The 20,752-nt window shown below is 49.7% G+C and overlaps 1 protein-coding gene across 1 annotated transcript in view; it reads right to left on the bottom strand.

The window, feature by feature from the left end:
• Nucleotides 1-19,868, bottom strand: part of SLC9A1 (solute carrier family 9 member A1) — a 123,730-nt gene extending 103,862 nt beyond the window's left edge. Inside the window, exon 1 of the mRNA XM_040424263.1 lies at nt 19,320-19,868. Within this exon, the coding sequence (XP_040280197.1) occupies nt 19,320-19,614 (295 nt within the window). The 5' untranslated portion in view covers nt 19,615-19,868. The remainder of the gene's footprint in view (nt 1-19,319) is intronic.
• Between the last annotated feature and the right edge of the window lie 884 nt (nt 19,869-20,752).

A 20,752-nucleotide genomic window follows, 5' to 3' on the forward strand; every position in this document is an offset into this window, starting at 1 on the left:
CCACACAAGTGGCTCAGGTAGTGCAGCTTATCCAGGATGGCACATCAATGCGAGCTGTTGCAAGAAGGTTTGCTGTGTCCGTCAGCGTAGTGTCCAGAGCATGGAGGCGCTACCAGGAGACTGGCCAGTACATCAGGAGACGTGGAGGAGGCCGTAGGAGGGCAACAACCCAGCAGCAGGACCGCTACCTCCGCCTTTGTGCAAGGAGGAACAGGAGGAGCACTGCCAGAGCCCTGCAAAATGACCTCCAGCAGGCCACAAATGTGCATGTGTCTGCTCAAACGGTTAGAAACAGACTCCATGAGGGTGATATGAGGGCCCGACATCCACTGGTGTGGGTTGTGCTTACAGCCCAACACCGTGCAGGACGTTTGGCATTTGCCAGAGAACACCAAGATTGGCAAATTCGCCACTGGCGCCCTGTGCTCTTCACAGATGAAAGCAGGTTCACACTGAGCACATGTGACAGACGTGACTGAGTCAGGAGACGCGTGGAGAATGTTCTGCTGCCTGCAACATCCTCCAGCATGACCGGTTTGGCATTGGGTCAGTAATGGTGTGGGGTGGCATTTCTTTGGAGGGCCGCACAGCCCTCCATGTGCTCGCCAGAGGTAGCCTGACTGCCATTAGGTACCGAGATGAGATCCTCAGACCCCTTGTGAGACCATATGCTGGTGCGGTTGGCCCTGGGTTCCTCCTAATGCAAGGACAATGCTAGACCTCATGTGGCTGAAGTGTGTCAGCAGTTCCTGCAAGACAAAAGCATTGATGATATGGACTGGCCCGCCCATTCCCCAGACCTGAATCCAATTGAGCACATCTGGGACATCATGTCTCGCTCTATCCACCAACGTCATGTTGCACCACAGACTGTCCAGGAGTTGGCAGATGCTTTAGTCCAGGTCTGGGAGGAGATCCCTCAGGAGACCGTCCGCCACCTCATCAGGAGCATGCACAGGCGTTGTAGGGAGGTCATACAGCAAAGTGGAGGCCACACACACTACTGAGCCTCATTTTGACTTGTTTTAAAGGACATTACATCAAAGTTAGATCAGCCTATAGTGTGTTTTTCCACTTTAATTTTGAGTGTGACTCCAAATCCAGACCTCCGTGGGTTGAAAAATTTGATTTCCATTTTTTTTTTTTGTGTGATTTTGTTGTCAGCACATTCAACTATGTAAAGAACAAAGTATTTCAGAAGAATATTTAATTAACTCAGATCTAGGATGTGTTATTTTTGTGTTCCCTTTATTTTTTTGAGCAGTGTATATGTGAATATTAATTATTGGACTGAATGAGCATGTATATGTATTCAACTGTGCATTATATTGCTTTATATGTTGTTGCTATATACATATTGTATAATTTTTTACACTGTTGCTATCATGTATAGGAGGTATTTTGTGATTGATGTATATACAAAATGGATTCTGATATATTTTATGATATCGGTTACTGTGTTCTGTGATCAATGTACATAGTTTAATCGTGTATAATTATGTAGTGATGGGAGACAGCGTATACGAGAGATATCCCTGTGCAAACACGACGTGGCACTTATCTGATTTGATTCTCTTCCCCTGTGATGTGTGCAGATGATGCACAAGACGACATGTGACACCTCCCACCTGGCTTCTTGATGTTGGCCAGCCGCATGACGTGAGTCGTCACGTGTCATGGGCGGTGCGAGGTGACGCCAGTTGGGGGGAGGATCGCATGCCGGACTATGTTCATCAGGTCCTTGCCGCCAAACATCCAGGTGATTAAAATAATCTGTGATTTAATGCAATCTGATTGGAGGAGAGGCCTTTATAATCTTTGATCCACGGTGATGGCGCTACCCCCTGACGAAGGCACGCCGAAACGGTTCAGATACACTACTTTGTTTGGCAAGTCTCCCTTATATATGTTCATTATTATTTTTTGGTCAGCACTCCGCTAGGCTCCATGGTTACACAGTATCCATATGGTCCAGCTACCTCTGTAGTTCTGACTGTGGTCACTTCCCTGGTAGTGACTTCCTTGTCCTATTCAGGGACATCGAACATATTTATATAGGAGAATTTACCACATACTATATAGATTTGTGATTGGCATATATACAGTATCACTATTTTTCATGTAGTGTACCACCGGGATGGTGGCTTTTTCCTGCTGCTACTTCTTTTTAACGTAACGTCTTATATGTATGTAATCATGTTATTTAATAAAGTTTATACACTTTCTTGCATTTGTACCTTTGGCTTCGATTCTTGTAGGTCGTGGTTTTGTTAAAGGAGCTGGTACTTTTTTGTACTTTATAATAGTTGACCCCCGCAACATGTGTTGTATTGACTCATTGTAGTTTTATTATGGGTATCAACGTTGGTCTTATATCGGTATGAATAGGTATTATAGAAGTAGAGAAATTGAAACTTAAAAATTTGCTAATTTTTCAACATTTATGGTAAATTTGGTATTTTTTTTATAAATAAAAATGTTTTTTTTTTTTACTCCATTTTACCAGTGTCATTAAGTACAATATGTGGCGGAAAAAAACCTATCTCAGAATGGCCTGGATAACGGTCCGTGGTATCCCGGCCTGGATTCCTTGCTGAGAGCAGAAGCGCACGGCGTCATTGGTTGCTATGACGCCGTGCGCTTCATGCCGCCGCTGCACTACAGTAATACATTCCTATGATGTGCATTCGGCCTAAGTCAAAGCGTTTTAAAGTTAACACTACATAAAGTGACACTGGTCAGATTTGCAAAAAATGGCCTAGTCCTTATGGTGAAAATGAGCCCGGTCCCTAAGGGGTTAAACGGGGGGGGGAAAAGCAGCCTGATTAATCTTGGCCGTGTCAGTTATCTTGTTTCAGTTACATCCAGCTCTGCTCTACTCCGAGTCCCCCCTCCGGTTTAGATGTGTAATGCTCCTCCACTCACTCCAACACCATCACAACAAGGAAATGTTACAGGAGGAGTGGTTTAAACTAGACCGCAACATGTGAGGTGCAAGCCCGATGCATAGTCTAACGGGGCCTATCATTCTATGCAGAGCACAGCGGCCAGGGACTTCCCTTTGGGACAACTGGGATCATACAGTGGAGGCTGCTCCCTCTGTACACCTGAGGAGCTCCACCAGAGCGTATCTGAGGTAATGAGAGGCTCCCTACTTCTGGTGAGCGTCATGTGGGGGAGGCTTATCTTGGAGTGCTAGGGTCGGCATCACATTAGGATGGGGAGTGCAAGACACCTAGCCAGAGCACTGCAGATTCACTGTGGTTACCACTAGGGTGGAGCAGTACCTATGCCCCTCAAACCAACTTGGCCAGGGCAGTCTTGAAGCCCCATTATAAGAGCTTACCCCTTGATATCCTCTCATGACAGCTTGGTTGGAGGAGTCCTGATGCCTCAGTAGCGCAACATTCCCCAACTCCGATCCTCAGGGCGCACCTACCGGTCATGATTTGAGAATATCCCACAGAATGAATACCTGTGGTAAGTCCTGATACATTGACAATAATTATATCCAGGGCTGTGGAGTCGGTAGAGAAAATGGTCCGACTCAGACTCCTCAGTTTTTGGTACTTCCGACTCCTCTGTATTTAATATGCGAATGTATTTTATATGCGAATGTATTTTATACATTCCTTGAAGGAAAGAAAGGCAACATACATGTCATTACCACAGAACTACTGGCTAGGAAGCTGCTGCCTTCTCCTTTGTGTGCTGATCTTCTGCTGAAGATAGGGCAGTGGGAGGATCCAGGAAGGGGCATTTATTGTAAAACATGATTTCCCTAGTAGAATCCCATAGTCATGTTTAAAGTTTAAGCTAGCAATCTGAGTTTACAAGTTTTTATAGCCTTAGCTGAATGACAGCAGTTTTTCAAATGGTTTACAGCTTCAGTCTTGAGCTATTGACTATCCATTCCCTTCACTTATACAAGTGTCTAGTCCTGCAAAATACAGGTTTACTTAATCAGTTATCAGTGAGAGGCTAGGTTAACCATGGGCGTTGCGTTCCCTGTAACAGCGGAACACAACACAATGGAAAGTATAGGTATTGCCGCTCCTTAACTGTGCGTTGCGTGTAGGGCTGAAACGATTACTCGATTAAACCGAGTAATTCGACAAAAAAATCCTCGATGCAAATTTTTTGCATCGAAGATTCGTTTGTGTCATGTGACCATGGAGCGGGAGTGAAGCGCTTGCTATTACTCCCGCTCCGTGGTCTCCTGCGGCGCTTGGAATACTTACCTTTCCAGCAGGCGGCCTCCGGACACTCCACAGTACGTCCATGGTCCCGCGCTGCTGACCTCCTGGCGTACGCACGCCGTGACCCGACGCACTGTGTGACGTCAGGAGCAGAGCAGCGCAGAACGATGGAGTGTCGGCAGCGCCCCTGCTCGAAAGGTAAGTGGATGAAAACGAGGGGGTGGGGGCGCAACTAAGGCCAGGCGCCTGGAGTGCACAGCGTCATAGAAACCAGTGACGCTGTGCACTACGGGTGTCAGGAGGAGCATGGCAACAGAGCTGATGGCACAAGGGGGGGCAGAGCTGCTGATGGCACGAGGGGGGCAGAGCTGCTGATGGCACGAGGGGGGCAGAGCTGCTGATGGCACGAGGGGGGCAGAGCTGCTGATGGCACAAGGGGGGCAGAGCTGCTGATGGCACAAGGGGGGCAGAGCTGCTGATGGCACAAGGGGGGCAGAGCTGCTGATGGCACAAGGGGGGCAGAGCTGCTGATGGCACAAGGGGGGCAGAGCTGCTGATGGCACAAGGGGGGCAGAGCTGCTGATGGCACAAGGGGGGCAGAGCTGCTGATGGCACAAGGGGGGCAGAGCTGCTGATGGCACAAGGGGGGCAGAGCTGCTGATGGCACAAGGGGGGCAGAGCTGCTGATGGCACAAGGGGGGCAGAGCTGCTGATGGCACAAGGGGGGCAGAGCTGCTGATGGCACAAGGGGGGCAGAGCTGCTGATGGCACAAGGGGGGCAGAGCTGCTGATGGCACAAGGGGGGCAGAGCTGCTGATGGCACAAGGGGGGCAGAGCTGCTGATGGCACAAGGGGGGCAGAGCTGCTGATGGCACAAGGGGGGCAGAGCTGCTGATGGCACAAGGGGGGCAGAGCTGCTGATGGCACAAGGGGGGCAGAGCTGCTGATGGCACAAGGGGGGCAGAGCTGCTGATGGCACAAGGGGGGCAGAGCTGCTGATGGCACAAGGGGGGCAGAGCTGCTGATGGCACAAGGGGGGCAGAGCTGCTGATGGCACAAGGGGGGCAGAGCTGCTGATGGCACAAGGGGGGCAGAGCTGCTGATGGCACAAGGGGGGCAGAGCTGCTGATGGCACAAGGGGGGCAGAGCTGCTGATGGCACAAGGGGGGCAGAGCTGCTGATGGCACAAGGGGGGCAGAGCTGCTGATGGCACAAGGGGGGCAGAGCTGCTGATGGCACAAGGGGGGCAGAGCTGCTGATGGCACAAGGGGGGCAGAGCTGCTGATGGCACAAGGGGGGCAGAGCTGCTGATGGCACAAGGGGGGCAGAGCTGCTGATGGCACAAGGGGGGCAGAGCTGCTGATGGCACAAGGGGGGCAGAGCTGCTGATGGCACAAGGGGGGCAGAGCTGCTGATGGCACAAGGGGGGCAGAGCTGCTGATGGCACAAGGGGGGCAGAGCTGCTGATGGCACAAGGGGGGCAGAGCTGCTGATGGCACAAGGGGGGCAGAGCTGCTGATGGCACAAGGGGGGCAGAGCTGCTGATGGCACAAGGGGGGCAGAGCTGCTGATGGCACAAGGGGGGCAGAGCTGCTGATGGCACAAGGGGGGCAGAGCTGCTGATGGCACAAGGGGGGCAGAGCTGCTGATGGCACAAGGGGGGCAGAGCTGCTGATGGCACAAGGGGGGCAGAGCTGCTGATGGCACAAGGGGGGCAGAGCTGCTGATGGCACAAGGGGGGCAGAGCTGCTGATGGCACAAGGGGGGCAGAGCTGCTGATGGCACAAGGGGGGCAGAGCTGCTGATGGCACAAGGGGGGCAGAGCTGCTGATGGCACAAGGGGGGCAGAGCTGCTGATGGCACAAGGGGGGCAGAGCTGCTGATGGCACAAGGGGGGCAGAGCTGCTGATGGCACAAGGGGGGCAGAGCTGCTGATGGCACAAGGGGGGCAGAGCTGCTGATGGCACAAGGGGGGCAGAGCTGCTGATGGCACAAGGGGGGCAGAGCTGCTGATGGCACAAGGGGGGCAGAGCTGCTGATGGCACAAGGGGGGCAGAGCTGCTGATGGCACAAGGGGGGCAGAGCTGCTGATGGCACAAGGGGGGCAGAGCTGCTGATGGCACAAGGGGGGCAGAGCTGCTGATGGCACAAGGGGGGCAGAGCTGCTGATGGCACAAGGGGGGCAGAGCTGCTGATGGCACAAGGGGGGCAGAGCTGCTGATGGCACAAGGGGGGCAGAGCTGCTGATGGCACAAGGGGGGCAGAGCTGCTGATGGCACAAGGGGGGCAGAGCTGCTGATGGCACAAGGGGGGCAGAGCTGCTGATGGCACAAGGGGGGCAGAGCTGCTGATGGCACAAGGGGGGCAGAGCTGCTGATGGCACAAGGGGGGCAGAGCTGCTGATGGCACAAGGGGGGCAGAGCTGCTGATGGCACAAGGGGGGCAGAGCTGCTGATGGCACAAGGGGGGCAGAGCTGCTGATGGCACAAGGGGGGCAGAGCTGCTGATGGCACAAGGGGGGCAGAGCTGCTGATGGCACAAGGGGGGCAGAGCTGCTGATGGCACAAGGGGGGCAGAGCTGCTGATGGCACAAGGGGGGCAGAGCTGCTGATGGCACAAGGGGGGCAGAGCTGCTGATGGCACAAGGGGGGCAGAGCTGCTGATGGCACAAGGGGGGCAGAGCTGCTGATGGCACAAGGGGGGCAGAGCTGCTGATGGCACAAGGGGGGCAGAGCTGCTGATGGCACAAGGGGGGCAGAGCTGCTGATGGCACAAGGGGGGCAGAGCTGCTGATGGCACAAGGGGGGCAGAGCTGCTGATGGCACAAGGGGGGCAGAGCTGCTGATGGCACAAGGGGGGCAGAGCTGCTGATGGCACAAGGGGGGCAGAGCTGCTGATGGCACAAGGGGGGCAGAGCTGCTGATGGCACAAGGGGGGCAGAGCTGCTGATGGCACAAGGGGGGCAGAGCTGCTGATGGCACAAGGGGGGCAGAGCTGCTGATGGCACAAGGGGGGCAGAGCTGCTGATGGCACAAGGGGGGCAGAGCTGCTGATGGCACAAGGGGGGCAGAGCTGCTGATGGCACAAGGGGGGCAGAGCTGCTGATGGCACAAGGGGGGCAGAGCTGCTGATGGCACAAGGGGGGCAGAGCTGCTGATGGCACAAGGGGGGCAGAGCTGCTGATGGCACAAGGGGGGCAGAGCTGCTGATGGCACAAGGGGGGCAGAGCTGCTGATGGCACAAGGGGGGCAGAGCTGCTGATGGCACAAGGGGGGCAGAGCTGCTGATGGCACAAGGGGGGCAGAGCTGCTGATGGCACAAGGGGGGCAGAGCTGCTGATGGCACAAGGGGGGCAGAGCTGCTGATGGCACAAGGGGGGCAGAGCTGCTGATGGCACAAGGGGGGCAGAGCTGCTGATGGCACAAGGGGGGCAGAGCTGCTGATGGCACAAGGGGGGCAGAGCTGCTGATGGCACAAGGGGGGCAGAGCTGCTGATGGCACAAGGGGGGCAGAGCTGCTGATGGCACAAGGGGGGCAGAGCTGCTGATGGCACAAGGGGGGCAGAGCTGCTGATGGCACAAGGGGGGCAGAGCTGCTGATGGCACAAGGGGGGCAGAGCTGCTGATGGCACAAGGGGGGCAGAGCTGCTGATGGCACAAGGGGGGCAGAGCTGCTGATGGCACAAGGGGGGCAGAGCTGCTGATGGCACAAGGGGGGCAGAGCTGCTGATGGCACAAGGGGGGCAGAGCTGCTGATGGCACAAGGGGGGCAGAGCTGCTGATGGCACAAGGGGGGCAGAGCTGCTGATGGCACAAGGGGGGCAGAGCTGCTGATGGCACAAGGGGGGCAGAGCTGCTGATGGCACAAGGGGGGCAGAGCTGCTGATGGCACAAGGGGGGCAGAGCTGCTGATGGCACAAGGGGGGCAGAGCTGCTGATGGCACAAGGGGGGCAGAGCTGCTGATGGCACAAGGGGGGCAGAGCTGCTGATGGCACAAGGGGGGCAGAGCTGCTGATGGCACAAGGGGGGCAGAGCTGCTGATGGCACAAGGGGGGCAGAGCTGCTGATGGCACAAGGGGGGCAGAGCTGCTGATGGCACAAGGGGGGCAGAGCTGCTGATGGCACAAGGGGGGCAGAGCTGCTGATGGCACAAGGGGGGCAGAGCTGCTGATGGCACAAGGGGGGCAGAGCTGCTGATGGCACAAGGGGGGCAGAGCTGCTGATGGCACAAGGGGGGCAGAGCTGCTGATGGCACAAGGGGGGCAGAGCTGCTGATGGCACAAGGGGGGCAGAGCTGCTGATGGCACAAGGGGGGCAGAGCTGCTGATGGCACAAGGGGGGCAGAGCTGCTGATGGCACAAGGGGGGCAGAGCTGCTGATGGCACAAGGGGGGCAGAGCTGCTGATGGCACAAGGGGGGCAGAGCTGCTGATGGCACAAGGGGGGCAGAGCTGCTGATGGCACAAGGGGGGCAGAGCTGCTGATGGCACAAGGGGGGCAGAGCTGCTGATGGCACAAGGGGGGCAGAGCTGCTGGCACAAGGGGGCAGAGCTGATGGCACAAGGGGGCAGAGCTGATGGCACAAGGGGGCAGAGCTGCTGGCACAAGGGGGCAGAGCTGCTGGCACAAGGGGGCAGAGCTGCTGGCACAAGGGGGCAGAGCTGCTGGCACAAGGGGGCAGAGCTGCAGGCACAAGGGGGCAGAGCTGCTGGCACAAGGGGGCAGAGCTGCTGGCACAAGGGGGCAGAGCTGCTGGCACAAGGGGGCAGAGCTGATGGCACAAGGGGGCAGAGCTGATGGCACTGGGGGGAACTGATGCACTTGGGCTGATCGCACAGTGGGGAACAAAGGGTGTTGGGCGCTAATGGCAGGGCGTCTGAGTTTTTATAAAGGAAAACAGTATTATTTTTTTCTTATTAGATTACTCGATTAATCGTAAAAAATAATCGATAGAATACTCGATTACTAAAATAATCGTTTACTGCAGCCCTAGTTGCGTGCCATATAATGAAGCATATGAAAAGCATGCTTCTTCATGGTCACTTAACCACTTCCCATCTGGGCCATTTGCCCCCTTCCTGACCAGGCCTAATTTTGCAAAACTGACATCTCACTTTATGTGGTAATAACTTTGGAACGCCTTTACTTATCCAAGTCATTCAGAGATTGTTTTCTCGTGACACATTGTACTTCATGACAGTCATAAATTTGACTCAAAATATTTCACCTTTATGAAAAAAATCTGAAATTTACCAAAAATTTTGAAAAATTCGCAATTTTCAAAATTTCAATTTCTCTGCTTTTAAAACAGAAAGTGATACCTCATAAAATATTTATTACTTAACATTCCCCATATGTCTACTTTATGTTGGCATCATTTTGGAAATGTCATTTTATTTTTTTAGGACGTTAGAAGGCTTAGAAGTTTAGAAGCAATTCTTCAAATTTTTAAGAAAATTGCCAAAACCCACTTTTTAAGGACCAGTTCAGGTCTGAAGTCACTTTGTGGGGCCTACATAGTGGATACCCCCATAAATGACCCCATTGTAGAAACTACACCCCTCAAGGTATTCAAAACCGATTTTACAAACTTTGTTAACCCTTTAGGCGTTCCACAAGAATTAAAGGAAAATGGAGATCAAATTTTTAAATTTCACTTTTTTGGCAGATTTTCCATTTTAACCACCTCCGGACCGCCTAACGCAGGATCGCGTTCCGGAGGTGGCAGCGCTGCGCACAGTCACGCATATACGCGTCATCTCGCGAGACGCGAGATTTCCTGTAAACGCGCGCACACAGGCGCGCGCGCTCACAGGAACGGAAGGTAAGAGAGTTGATCTCCAGCCTGCCAGCGGCGATCGTTCGCTGGCAGGCTGGAGATGTGTTTTTTTTAACCCCTAACAGGTATATTAGACGCTGTTTTGATAACAGCGTCTAATATACCTGCTACCTGGTCCTCTGGTGGTCCCCTTTGTTTGGATCGACCACCAGAGGACACAGGTAGCTCAGTAAAGTAGCACCAAGCACCACTACACTACACTACACCCCCCCCCCATTACTTATTAACCCCTTATTAGCCCCTGATCACCCCTAATCACCCCTAATCACCCCTGATCACCCCATATAGACTCCCTGATCACCCCCCTGTCATTGATTACCCCCCTGTCATTGATCAACCCCCTGTAAAGCTCCATTCAGACGTCCGCATGATTTTTACGGATCCACTGATAGATGGATCGGATCCGCAAAACGCATCCGGTCGTCTGAATGAAGCCTTACAGGGGCATGATCAATGACTGTGGTGATCACCCCCCTGTCATTGATTACCCCCCTGTAAAGCTCCATTCAGATGTCCGCATGATTTTTACGGATGCACTGATAGATGGATCGGATCCGCAAAACGCATCCGGACGTCTGAATGAAGCCTTACAGGGGCATGATCAATGACTGTGGTGATCACCCCATATAGACTCCCTGATCACCCCCCTGTCATTGATTACCCCCCTGTCATTGATTACCCCCCTGTAAAGCTCCATTCAGATGTCCGCATGATTTTTACGGATGCACTGATAGATGGATCGGATCCGCAAAACGCATCCGGACGTCTGAATGAAGCCTTACAGGGGCATGATCAATGACTGTGGTGATCACCCCATATAGACTCCCTGATCACCCCCCTGTAAAGCTCCATTCAGATGTCCGCATGATTTTTACGGATGCACTGATACATGGATCGGATCCGCAAAACGCATCCGGTCGTCTGAATGAAGCCTTACAGGGGCATGATCAATGACTGTGGTGATCACCCCCCTGTCATTGATTACCCCCCTGTAAAGCTCCATTCAGATGTCCGCATGATTTTTACGGATGCACTGATAGATGGATCCGATCCGCAAAACGCATCCGGACGTCTGAATGAAGCCTTACAGGGGCATGATCAATGACTGTGGTGATCACCCCATATAGACTCCCTGATCACCCCCCTGTCATTGATCACCCCCCTGTCATTGATTACCCCCCTGTAAAGCTCCATTCAGATGTCCGCATGATTTTTACGGATGCACTGATAGATGGATCGGATCCGCAAAACGCATCCGGACGTCTGAATGAAGCCTTACAGGGGCGTGATCAATGACTGTGGTGATCACCCCCCTGTCATTGATCACCCCCCTGTCATTGATCACCCCCCTGTCATTTATCACCCCCCTGTCATTTAGCACCCCTCTGTAAGGCTCCATTCATTTATTTTTTTGGCCCAAGTTAGCAGAATTTTTTTTTTTTTTTCTTACAAAGTCTCATATTCCACTAACTTGTGTCAAAAAATAAAATCTCACATGAACTCACCATACCCCTCACGGAATCCAAATGCGTAAAATTTTTTAGACATTTATATTCCAGACTTCTTCTCACGCTTTAGGGCCCCTAGAATGCCAGGGCAGTATAAATACCCCACATGTGACCCCATTTCGGAAAGAAGACACCCCCAGGTATTCCGTGAGGGGCATATTGAGTCCATAAAAGATTGAAATTTTTGTCCCAAGTTAGCGGAACGGGAGACTTTGTGAGAAAAAAATTAAAAATATCAATTTCCGCTAACTTGTGCCAAAAAAAAAAAATTTCTATGAACTCGCCATGCCCCTCATTGAATACCTTGGGGTGTCTTCTTTCCAAAATGGGGTCACATGTGGGGTATTTATACTGCCCTGGCATTCTAGGGGCCCCAAAGCGTGAGAAGAAGTCTGGTATCCAAATGTCTAAAAATGCCCTCCTAAAAGGAATTTGGGCACCTTTGCGCATCTAGGCTGCAAAAAAGTGTCACACATCTGGTATCGCCGTACTCAGGAGAAGTTGGGGAATGTGTTTTGGGGTGTCATTTTACATATACCCATGCTGGGTGAGAGAAATATCTTGGTCAAATGCCAACTTTGTATAAAAAAATGGGAAAAGTTGTCTTTTGCCAAGATATTTCTCTCACCCAGCATGGGTATATGTAAAATGACACCCCAAAACACATTCCCCAACTTCTCCTGAATACGGCGATACCACATGTGTGACACTTTTTTGCAGCCTAGGTGGGCAAAGGGGCCCATATTCCAAAGAGCACCTTTAGGATTTCACAGGTCATTTACCTACTTACCACACATTAGGGCCCCTGGAAAATGCCAGGGCAGTATAACTACCCCACAAGTGACCCCATTTTGGAAAGAAGACACCCCAAGGTATTCCGTGAGGGGCATGGCGAGTTCCTAGAATTTTTTATTTTTTGTCACAAGTTAGTGGAAAATGATGATTTTTTTTTTTTTTTTTTTTTTTCATACAAAGTCTCATATTCCACTAACTTGTGACAAAAAATAAAAACTTCCATGAACTCACTTTGCCCATCAGCGAATACCTTGGGGTCTCTTCTTTCCAAAATGGGGTCACTTGTGGGGTAGTTATACTGCCCTGGCATTCTAGGGGCCCAAATGTGTGGTAAGGAGTTTGAAATCAAATTCTGTAAAAAATGACCTGTGAAATCCGAAAGGTGCTCTTTTGAATATGGGCCCCTTTGCCCACCTCGGCTGCAAAAAAGTGTCACACATCTGGTATCTCCGTAATCGGGAGAAGTTGGGGAATGTGTTCTGGGGTGTCATTTTACATATACCCATGCTGGGTGAGAGAAATATCTTGGCAAAAGACAACTTTTCCCATTTTTTTATACAAAGTTGGCATTTGACCAAGATATTTATCTCACCCAGCATGGGTATATGTAAAAAGACACCCCAAAACACATTCCTCAACTTCTCCTGAATACAGAGATACCAGATGTGTGACACTTTTTTGCAGCCTAGGTGGGCAAAGGGGCCCACATTCCAAAGAGCACCTTTCGGATTTCACAGGTCATTTACCTACTTACCACACATTTGGGCCCCTAGAATGCCAGGGCAGTATAACTACCCCACAAGTGACCCCATTTTGGAAAGAAGAGACCCCAAGGTATTCGCTGATGGGCATAGTGAGTTCATGGAAGTTTTTATTTTTTGTCACAAGTTTGTGGAATATGAGACTTTGTATGAAAAAAAAAAAAAAAAAAAAAAAAAAAATCATCATTTTCCACTAACTTGTGACAAAAAATAAAAAATTCTAGGAACTCGCCATGCCCCTCACGGAATACCTTGGGGTGTCTTCTTTCCAAAATGGGGTCACTTGTGGGGTAGTTATACTGCCCTGGTATTCTAGGGGCCCAAATGTGTGGTAAGGAGTTTGAAATCAAATTCAGGAAAAAATGAGGAGTGAAATCCGAAAGGTGCTCTTTGGAATATGGGCCCCTTTGCCCACCTAGGCTGCAAAAAAGTGTCACACATCTGGTATCCCCGTACTCAGGAGAAGTTGAGGAATGTGTTTTGGGGTGTCTTTTTACATATACCCATGCTGGGTGAGATAAATATCTTGGTCAAATGACAACTTTGTATAAAAAAATGGGAAAAGTTGTCTTTTGCCAAGATATTTCTCTCACCCAGCATGGGTATATATAAAATGACACCCCAAAACACATTCCCCACCTTCTCCTGAGTACGGAGATACCAGATGTGTGACACTTTTTTGCAGCCTAGGTGGGCAAAGGGGCCCATATTCCAAAGAGCACCTTTCGGATTTCACAGGTCATTTTTTACAGAATTTGATTTCAAACTCCTTACCACACATTTGGGCCCCTAGAATGCCAGGGCAGTATAACTACCCCACAAGTGACCCCATTTTTGGAATTCAGTTCATAGAAGTTTTTATTTTTTGTCACAAGTTAGTGGAATATGAGACTTTGTAAGGAAAAAAAATCATCATTTTCCGCTAACTTGTGACAAAAAATAAAAAGTTCTATGAACTCACTATGCCCATCAGCGAATACCTTAGGGTGTGTACTTTCAGAAATGGGGTCATTTGTGGGGTGTTTGTACTGTCTGGGCATTGTAGAACCTCAGGAAACATGACAGGTGCTCAGAAAGTCAGAGCTGCTTCAAAAAGCGGAAATTCACATTTTTGTACCATAGTTTGTAAACGCTATAACTTTTACCCAAACCATTTTTTTTTTACCCAAACATTTTTTTTTTATCAAAGACATGTAGAACTATAAATTTAGAGCAAAATTTCTATATGGATGTCGTTTTTTTTTGCAAAATTTTACAACTGAAAGTGAAAAATGGCATTTTTTTGCAAAAAAATCGTTAAATTTCGATTAATAACAAAAAAAGTAAAAATGTCAGCAGCAATGAAATACCACCAAATGAAAGCTCTATTAGTGAGAAGAAAAGGAGGTAAAATTCATTTGGGTGGTAAGTTGCATGACCGAGCAATAAACGGTGAAAGTAGTGTAGGTCAGAAGTGTAAAAAGTGGCCTGGTCTTTCAGGGTGTTTAAGCACTGGGGGCTGAGGTGGTTAAATCAATTTTTTTCTTTAACACATTGATTGTTAACAGCCAAACAAAACTCAATATTTATTACCCAGATTCTGCGGTTTACAGAAACACCCCACATGTGGTCATAAACTGCTGTATGGGCACACGGCAGGGCACAGAAGAAAAGGAACTTCACATGGTTTTTAGATGCCATGTTCCATTTGAAGCCCCCTGATGCCCCCTTACAGTAGAAACTCCCAAGAAGTGATCCCATTTTGGAAACTAGGGGATAAGGTGCCAGTTTAATTGCTACTATTTTTGGGTACATATGATTTTTTGTTCATTATAACACTTTATGGGGCAAGGTGACCAAAATATTGGTTGTTTTAGCACAGTTTCTATTTATTTATTTTTACAGCGTTCACTTGAGGGGTTCAGTCAAGTGACATTTTTATAGAGCAGATTGTTACGGACGTGGCGATACCTAATATGTATACTTTTTCTTATTTATTAAAGTTTTGCACAATAATAGCATTTTTGAAACAAAAAAATTATGTTTTAATGTGTCCATGTTCTGAGAGCTATAGTTTTTTTTATTTTTTGAGAGATTTTCTTATGTAGGGGCTAATTTTTTGAGGGATGAGGTGACGGTTTTATTGGTACCATTTTGTGGGACATACGCGTTTTTGATCACTTGGTGTTGCACCTTTTATGATGTAAGGTGACAAATTGCTTGTTTTAACACTTTTTTTTTTTTTTTTCACGGTGTTCACCCGAAGGGTTAGGTCACGTGATATTTTTATAGAGCTGGTTTTTACAGAAGCGGCAATACCAAATATGTCTATTTTATTTTTTCTATTTTTAAATTTTTTTATTTATTTCTTACTTGGGGAAATTTTTTTTTTACATGTGAAACCTTTTTTCTATTTTATTTTTTCAACCCTTTATTTTTTATTTTTTTATTTTACACTTTACGTCCCCCATAAGGTCATACAAGACCTCTGGGGGACATTTACTTCACTTTTTCACTGTTGATTTCTCCTGTAACTGGGGCTGACATAGTAGCCCCAGTTACTGGAGAACTACACCCCCCCAGAGAGGCTGTACAGCATAATTCTGCGCTGTACAGCCTCAGAGCAGGGCTGATCGAGGTCTGTGAAAGACCTCACACAGCTCCTGCACTCTCCAGTCCCGGCGATCCAGAAGGCAGGGACACCTGGGAACTGTTCCTGCCTTCTCTCTGGGTTGCCCTGCTGTCACTGACAGCGGGCAACCCGATAAGCAGCTGCACGATTAGCGTGCAGGTGCACTTTCTGAACGGACGTTCTGGAACGTCCGTTCAGAAATAGAGAACCACCTCCCGGACGTTTATAGTCAACGGGCAGACGGGAGGTGGTTAATGTGTTCGTTTTGCAGTAACGTGACGCACTGCATGCATTGGCCTTTATTCTTACAGTAGAGAAATACCGTATTTTTCGCAAAAGTGGGGGAAAAATAGCAATGCGTCTTATGGGGAGGGGGGGGGGGGGGCGAATGCTGCGACCGACCGGTGAATAGGCTGAGAGGGAGGAGGGGCTGGGGGCCGGCATCTGTTTCTGTAATGGCAGCGGGGCCCGGTGCAGTCACTGTATTCTACTACACCGGGCCCCGCTCACTGTAGTATACTGTAATCATATCTAACTTGTGGGTATTGTTAAAGTATTCCAATCATCTTAAATCTAGCGCTGTATTACTTACTACTAACTTCTTGGCAGTCAGGAGGCCGGGTGGGCGCTCGTAGCGTAGCTCACTACGTCACGCGCCTGCTCCACCCACTTTATGAATGAAGCAGGCACCGAGCCCCGCTGCCATTACAGAAACAGATGCTGGCCCCCATTCACTACACAGGGACACCGTTATGGGGGGGAGGGATCTGTGGATGACACAAGATAAGATGCTATATATGTGTCATCTACAGGTGCCACCCACAGATGCCCCCATAACAGTGCCACCCACAGATGCCCCCATAACAGTGCCACCCACAGACCACCATTAGTTCAAAACCCACCAAAAGCACACCTTTTGGTTCAAAATATATTTTTTCTTATTTTCCTCCTCAAAAACCTAGGTGCGTCTTATGGGCAGGTGCGTCTTATAGGGCAAAAAATACGGTAATTAATTATAACTTTTTGTGAATTGGGACATTTACATTTTTTTTTTTTTTATTCCAATTTAAATCTAGGAGGAGTTGGAATCGGTTCATTTCTGGCCGACTCCGACTCCTCGACTCCACAGCCCTGATTATATCACCTGCTGAATACTAAGGAAATCCTGAAAACATGACGGGCAGGTGGGCCCTGGGGTTGAGGAACACTGCTGTAGCTCCATCTTACTAGCTTGGCTATTGCAGCCCTGATGCTTGGTCACGGCAGTCTTGGCCAGTGCATGCTGATCTCCATTCGCTACTTGGTCAAGCTTGCATATGTACGTGAAGAATATGTGCATTCCTTCAGAAAAACTATGAATCCGCACGGCGCCCCTGACCTCAGATCACAAGTTCTGCTGCATGACCCATGACTTATATAATGCCTTCATCTAAGGCTACTTTCACATCTGCGTTTTCAATTCCAGTATTGAGATCCAGCAGAGGATCGCAAAACCAGAATTAAAAGAGGACCTTTCATCTGGCAAAACATTGTGTTATGATCTGAACAGAGGCACCCAGGGATCTCACTGCACTTACTATTATCCCTGGGCGCCGCTCCGTTCTGCCGCTATACCCTTCGGTATGTTCGGTCACTTGGTTATAGTAGGAGGAGATTGCCCTTGTTCTCCTGGGCGTCTCCTTCTCCCAGGCTGTAGCGCTGGCCAATCGCAGTAGGAGACGCCCAGGAGAACAAGGGCAGTCTCTTCCTACTATAACCAAGTTCCCTAAGTCTCCGCCTAGTATAACCAAGTGACCAAACATACCAGAGGGCATAGCAGGAAAACGGAGCAGCGAAATACGGATGTGTTCCGTGTGCGTTCCGTATTTTTTGCGGACCCATTGACTTGAATGGGGCCTCGGACCATGATTTGCAGACAATAATAGGACATGCACAAATTTTTTGCGGAACAGAAACGGAATGCACACAGAGTACCTACCATTGTTTTTGGGGACCTATTGAATTCAATGGTTAAGCATACGGGCCGCTGCAAGCTGCGGTTTTATGTCCGGTTTGCCAAACAGAATAAGGCTACTTTCACACTAGCGTTCGGAGCGGATCCGTCTGATGTTTCATCAGACGGATCCGCTCCGATAATGCAGACGTTCGCATCCGTTCAGAACGGATCCGTCTGCATTAAAACTTAGAAAATTTTCTAAGTGTGAAAGTTGTCTGAGCGGATCCGTTCAGACTTTACATTGAAAGTCAATGGGGAACGGATCCGCTTGAAGATTGAGCCATATTGTGTCATCTTCAAGCGGATCCGTCCCCATTGACTTACATTGTAAGTGTGGACGGATCCGTTCGCCTCCGCACGGCCAGGCGGACACCCGAACGCTGCAAGCAGCGTTCAGCTGTCCGCCTGGCCGTGCGGAGGCGAGCGGAGCGGAGGCTGAATGCCGCCAGACTGATGCAGTCTGAGCGGATCCGCATCCATTCAGACTGCATCAGGGCTGGACGGAAGCGTTCTGCTCCGCTCGTGAGCCCCTTCAAACGGAGCTCACGAGCGGACAGCAGAACGCTAGTGTGAAAGTAGCCTTAACTAGATCCGGCATGAAAGATAAGTCAATGGTGCCGGATCCGCTAAAAATGGATTAGGCGCCTGTTGACTTACAATGATTTTCATGCCGGATCCAGTTTGTTCAATTATGATTAAATACAACCAGATGCGTCCGAAACTGAAGCATCTAGATGCATGAAATGGCACGGATCCGCTTAATTCCGGTTTTAAGATCCTCTGCCAGATCTCAAAACCGAAAAGCCACAACACAAGTGTGAAAGTAGCCCAATTAGTGATTAGCAATAAAATACGCCTATAGTACAGCAAAAATATGGTGCCAAAAAAACAATCAACGTATGGTCAGTAGTCCTGAAAGTTACTTGGCTAGAGTCAAAATGACAGCGACACATACTTATGACCACAAAACCACGTCTTATAAGTGACAACCAGCGTTAGCGGCTGTTCACATCACATGTTTGTCCCAGGTTTAAAGTAGTGTTTCTATTTTCCCGTTTTGAGATCCGTCAAAGGGGCTCAATATTGGAAAAAAATGCTTCCGTTTTGTCCCCATTCATTGTCAATGGGGACAAATCGAACAGAAGGGAATGCTCCAAAATGCAATCTGTTACATTGTCATACCGGAGAGCAGCATGCTGCAGTTTGCTTACCGTCCGGGGATGCGGAGCAAGACCCACAGTGCAAGTCAATAAGGATGGATCCGTTTTCTCTGACACAATCGAAAACTGATCCGTCCCCCATTGACTTTCACTGAAGTTCATGACGGATCCGTCTTGGTTATGTTACAGATAATACAACCGGATCCGTTCATTACGAACGCAGACGGTTGTATTATCAGTAACGGAAGCGGTTTTGTTAAACCCTGCCTGGTCCAGTAAAGACGTAAGTGTTTAAGTAGCCTAAAAGAAACACACATTAAAAAATAAATACATTTTGTGACGGGCACCCACCTGAGGCAAGCATTCAAAGTAAATGTTTGACAAAAACCTAATGTGAACACAGCCTAAGTAATTGTCCGCAACACGGCACCGGGCACGGGCTGCCACTTACCCAGCTTCATCAGACAGGCCAGCAGGATCCACAAAGCGATCTCAAACGGTTCTCTGATGTAGTCGTAGTCAAAATCCAGCACAGGGAACAATTTGCGGCGGCCATGGCTAGAGGTGTTCCCAGCACCGACTGGAGTTTTGGTGGTGACCCCATTAGGCTCATGCAGGTAGTCAGTGAATCCCTGCGGCTCCCGCTCCGCAGTGCTGGCATGACTGGGTAGATCGGGCACCAGGACAAGGATGAAGAGCACATACACTGCCCACCGGCACCGGGGGAGCGCTGGTAGAATCCTCATGTCTACAAGGGCACCGCAGCCTCATACACAGCACGGACACCCCGCTAGACCGCCCTTAGACGTGCGCATCCTGGGCACTGTACACGCGGGGCATGCTTCATAGCAGGACTCTACAAGGAGAGGGCAGTAGGCACATGACCTACACTTCACCATACAGGAAGGAGCATATGTGCACCGCAGAGAAGTGCCCAGCTCACGACAAGGCGGGTGTTCTGCCCGCACCCTTCACTCTCTGAGCTCTCCTCCAACTGCCAGTCCTTGCTCTGTTTCCTACTGAGCAAAAACCCTGGAAGAGTAGACGAAGGATTAGGGTGGAGCCGATATGTTGAGCGACCTCTGCTGGACTGGAGGCCGATTACATGTAGTAAAGTGCTTCTCTAGTAAAGGGGAATTTTCTTTCATCCTTCTTTATACCTGATGAATAGCAGGAGTGCACCACCAATGAGGCCAGTGGAGGCAATCGCCTCAGGCGGCACCAGGTACGGGCAGCCAAAGGCCATGGGCTTAAGGGAATGAGTTAGGTTAAGAAATTGGCATTGGGGAGGGGCACCATTTCAGTTTTCGCCTCAGGCAGCACCAGGTAGGGGCAGCCAAAGGGCCATGGGCTGAAGGGAATGAGTTAGGTTAAGAAATTGGCATTGGGTAGGGGCACCATTTCAGTTTTCGCCTCAGGCAGCACCAGGTAGGGGCAGCCAAAGGGCCATGGGCTGAAGGGAATGAGTTAGGTTAAGAAATTGGCATTGGGGAGGGAGTGGCGCCATTTTAGTTTTCGCCTCAGGCAGCACCAGGTAGGGGCAGCCAAAGGGCCATGGGCTGAAGGGAATGAGTTAGGTTAAGAAATTGGCATTGGGGAGGGAGGGGCGCCATTTCAGTTTTCGCCTAAGGCAGCAGAAAGGCTAGGTGCACCCCTGATGAATAGATGCAAATTCCCCAGTCTAGAATAGATATAGCACCCACTGTGAGACCCTATGGTACCTTTTCCATCCGTGTTTAATCCATTTTAAGGCTAGATTCACACTGCAGTATCTGTTTTCTGGACACCGGCCTTGTGCATCCGACTTTTCACAGGTCATTGTCAATATACCTATCTTGTCTGCATAATGGACAAGAGTAGGACATGTACTTTAACCACCTCCCG

This window comes from Bufo bufo, chromosome 3 (assembly GCF_905171765.1).
Source record: "Bufo bufo chromosome 3, aBufBuf1.1, whole genome shotgun sequence".
In the NCBI taxonomy this organism is placed as follows: Eukaryota; Metazoa; Chordata; class Amphibia; order Anura; family Bufonidae; genus Bufo; species Bufo bufo.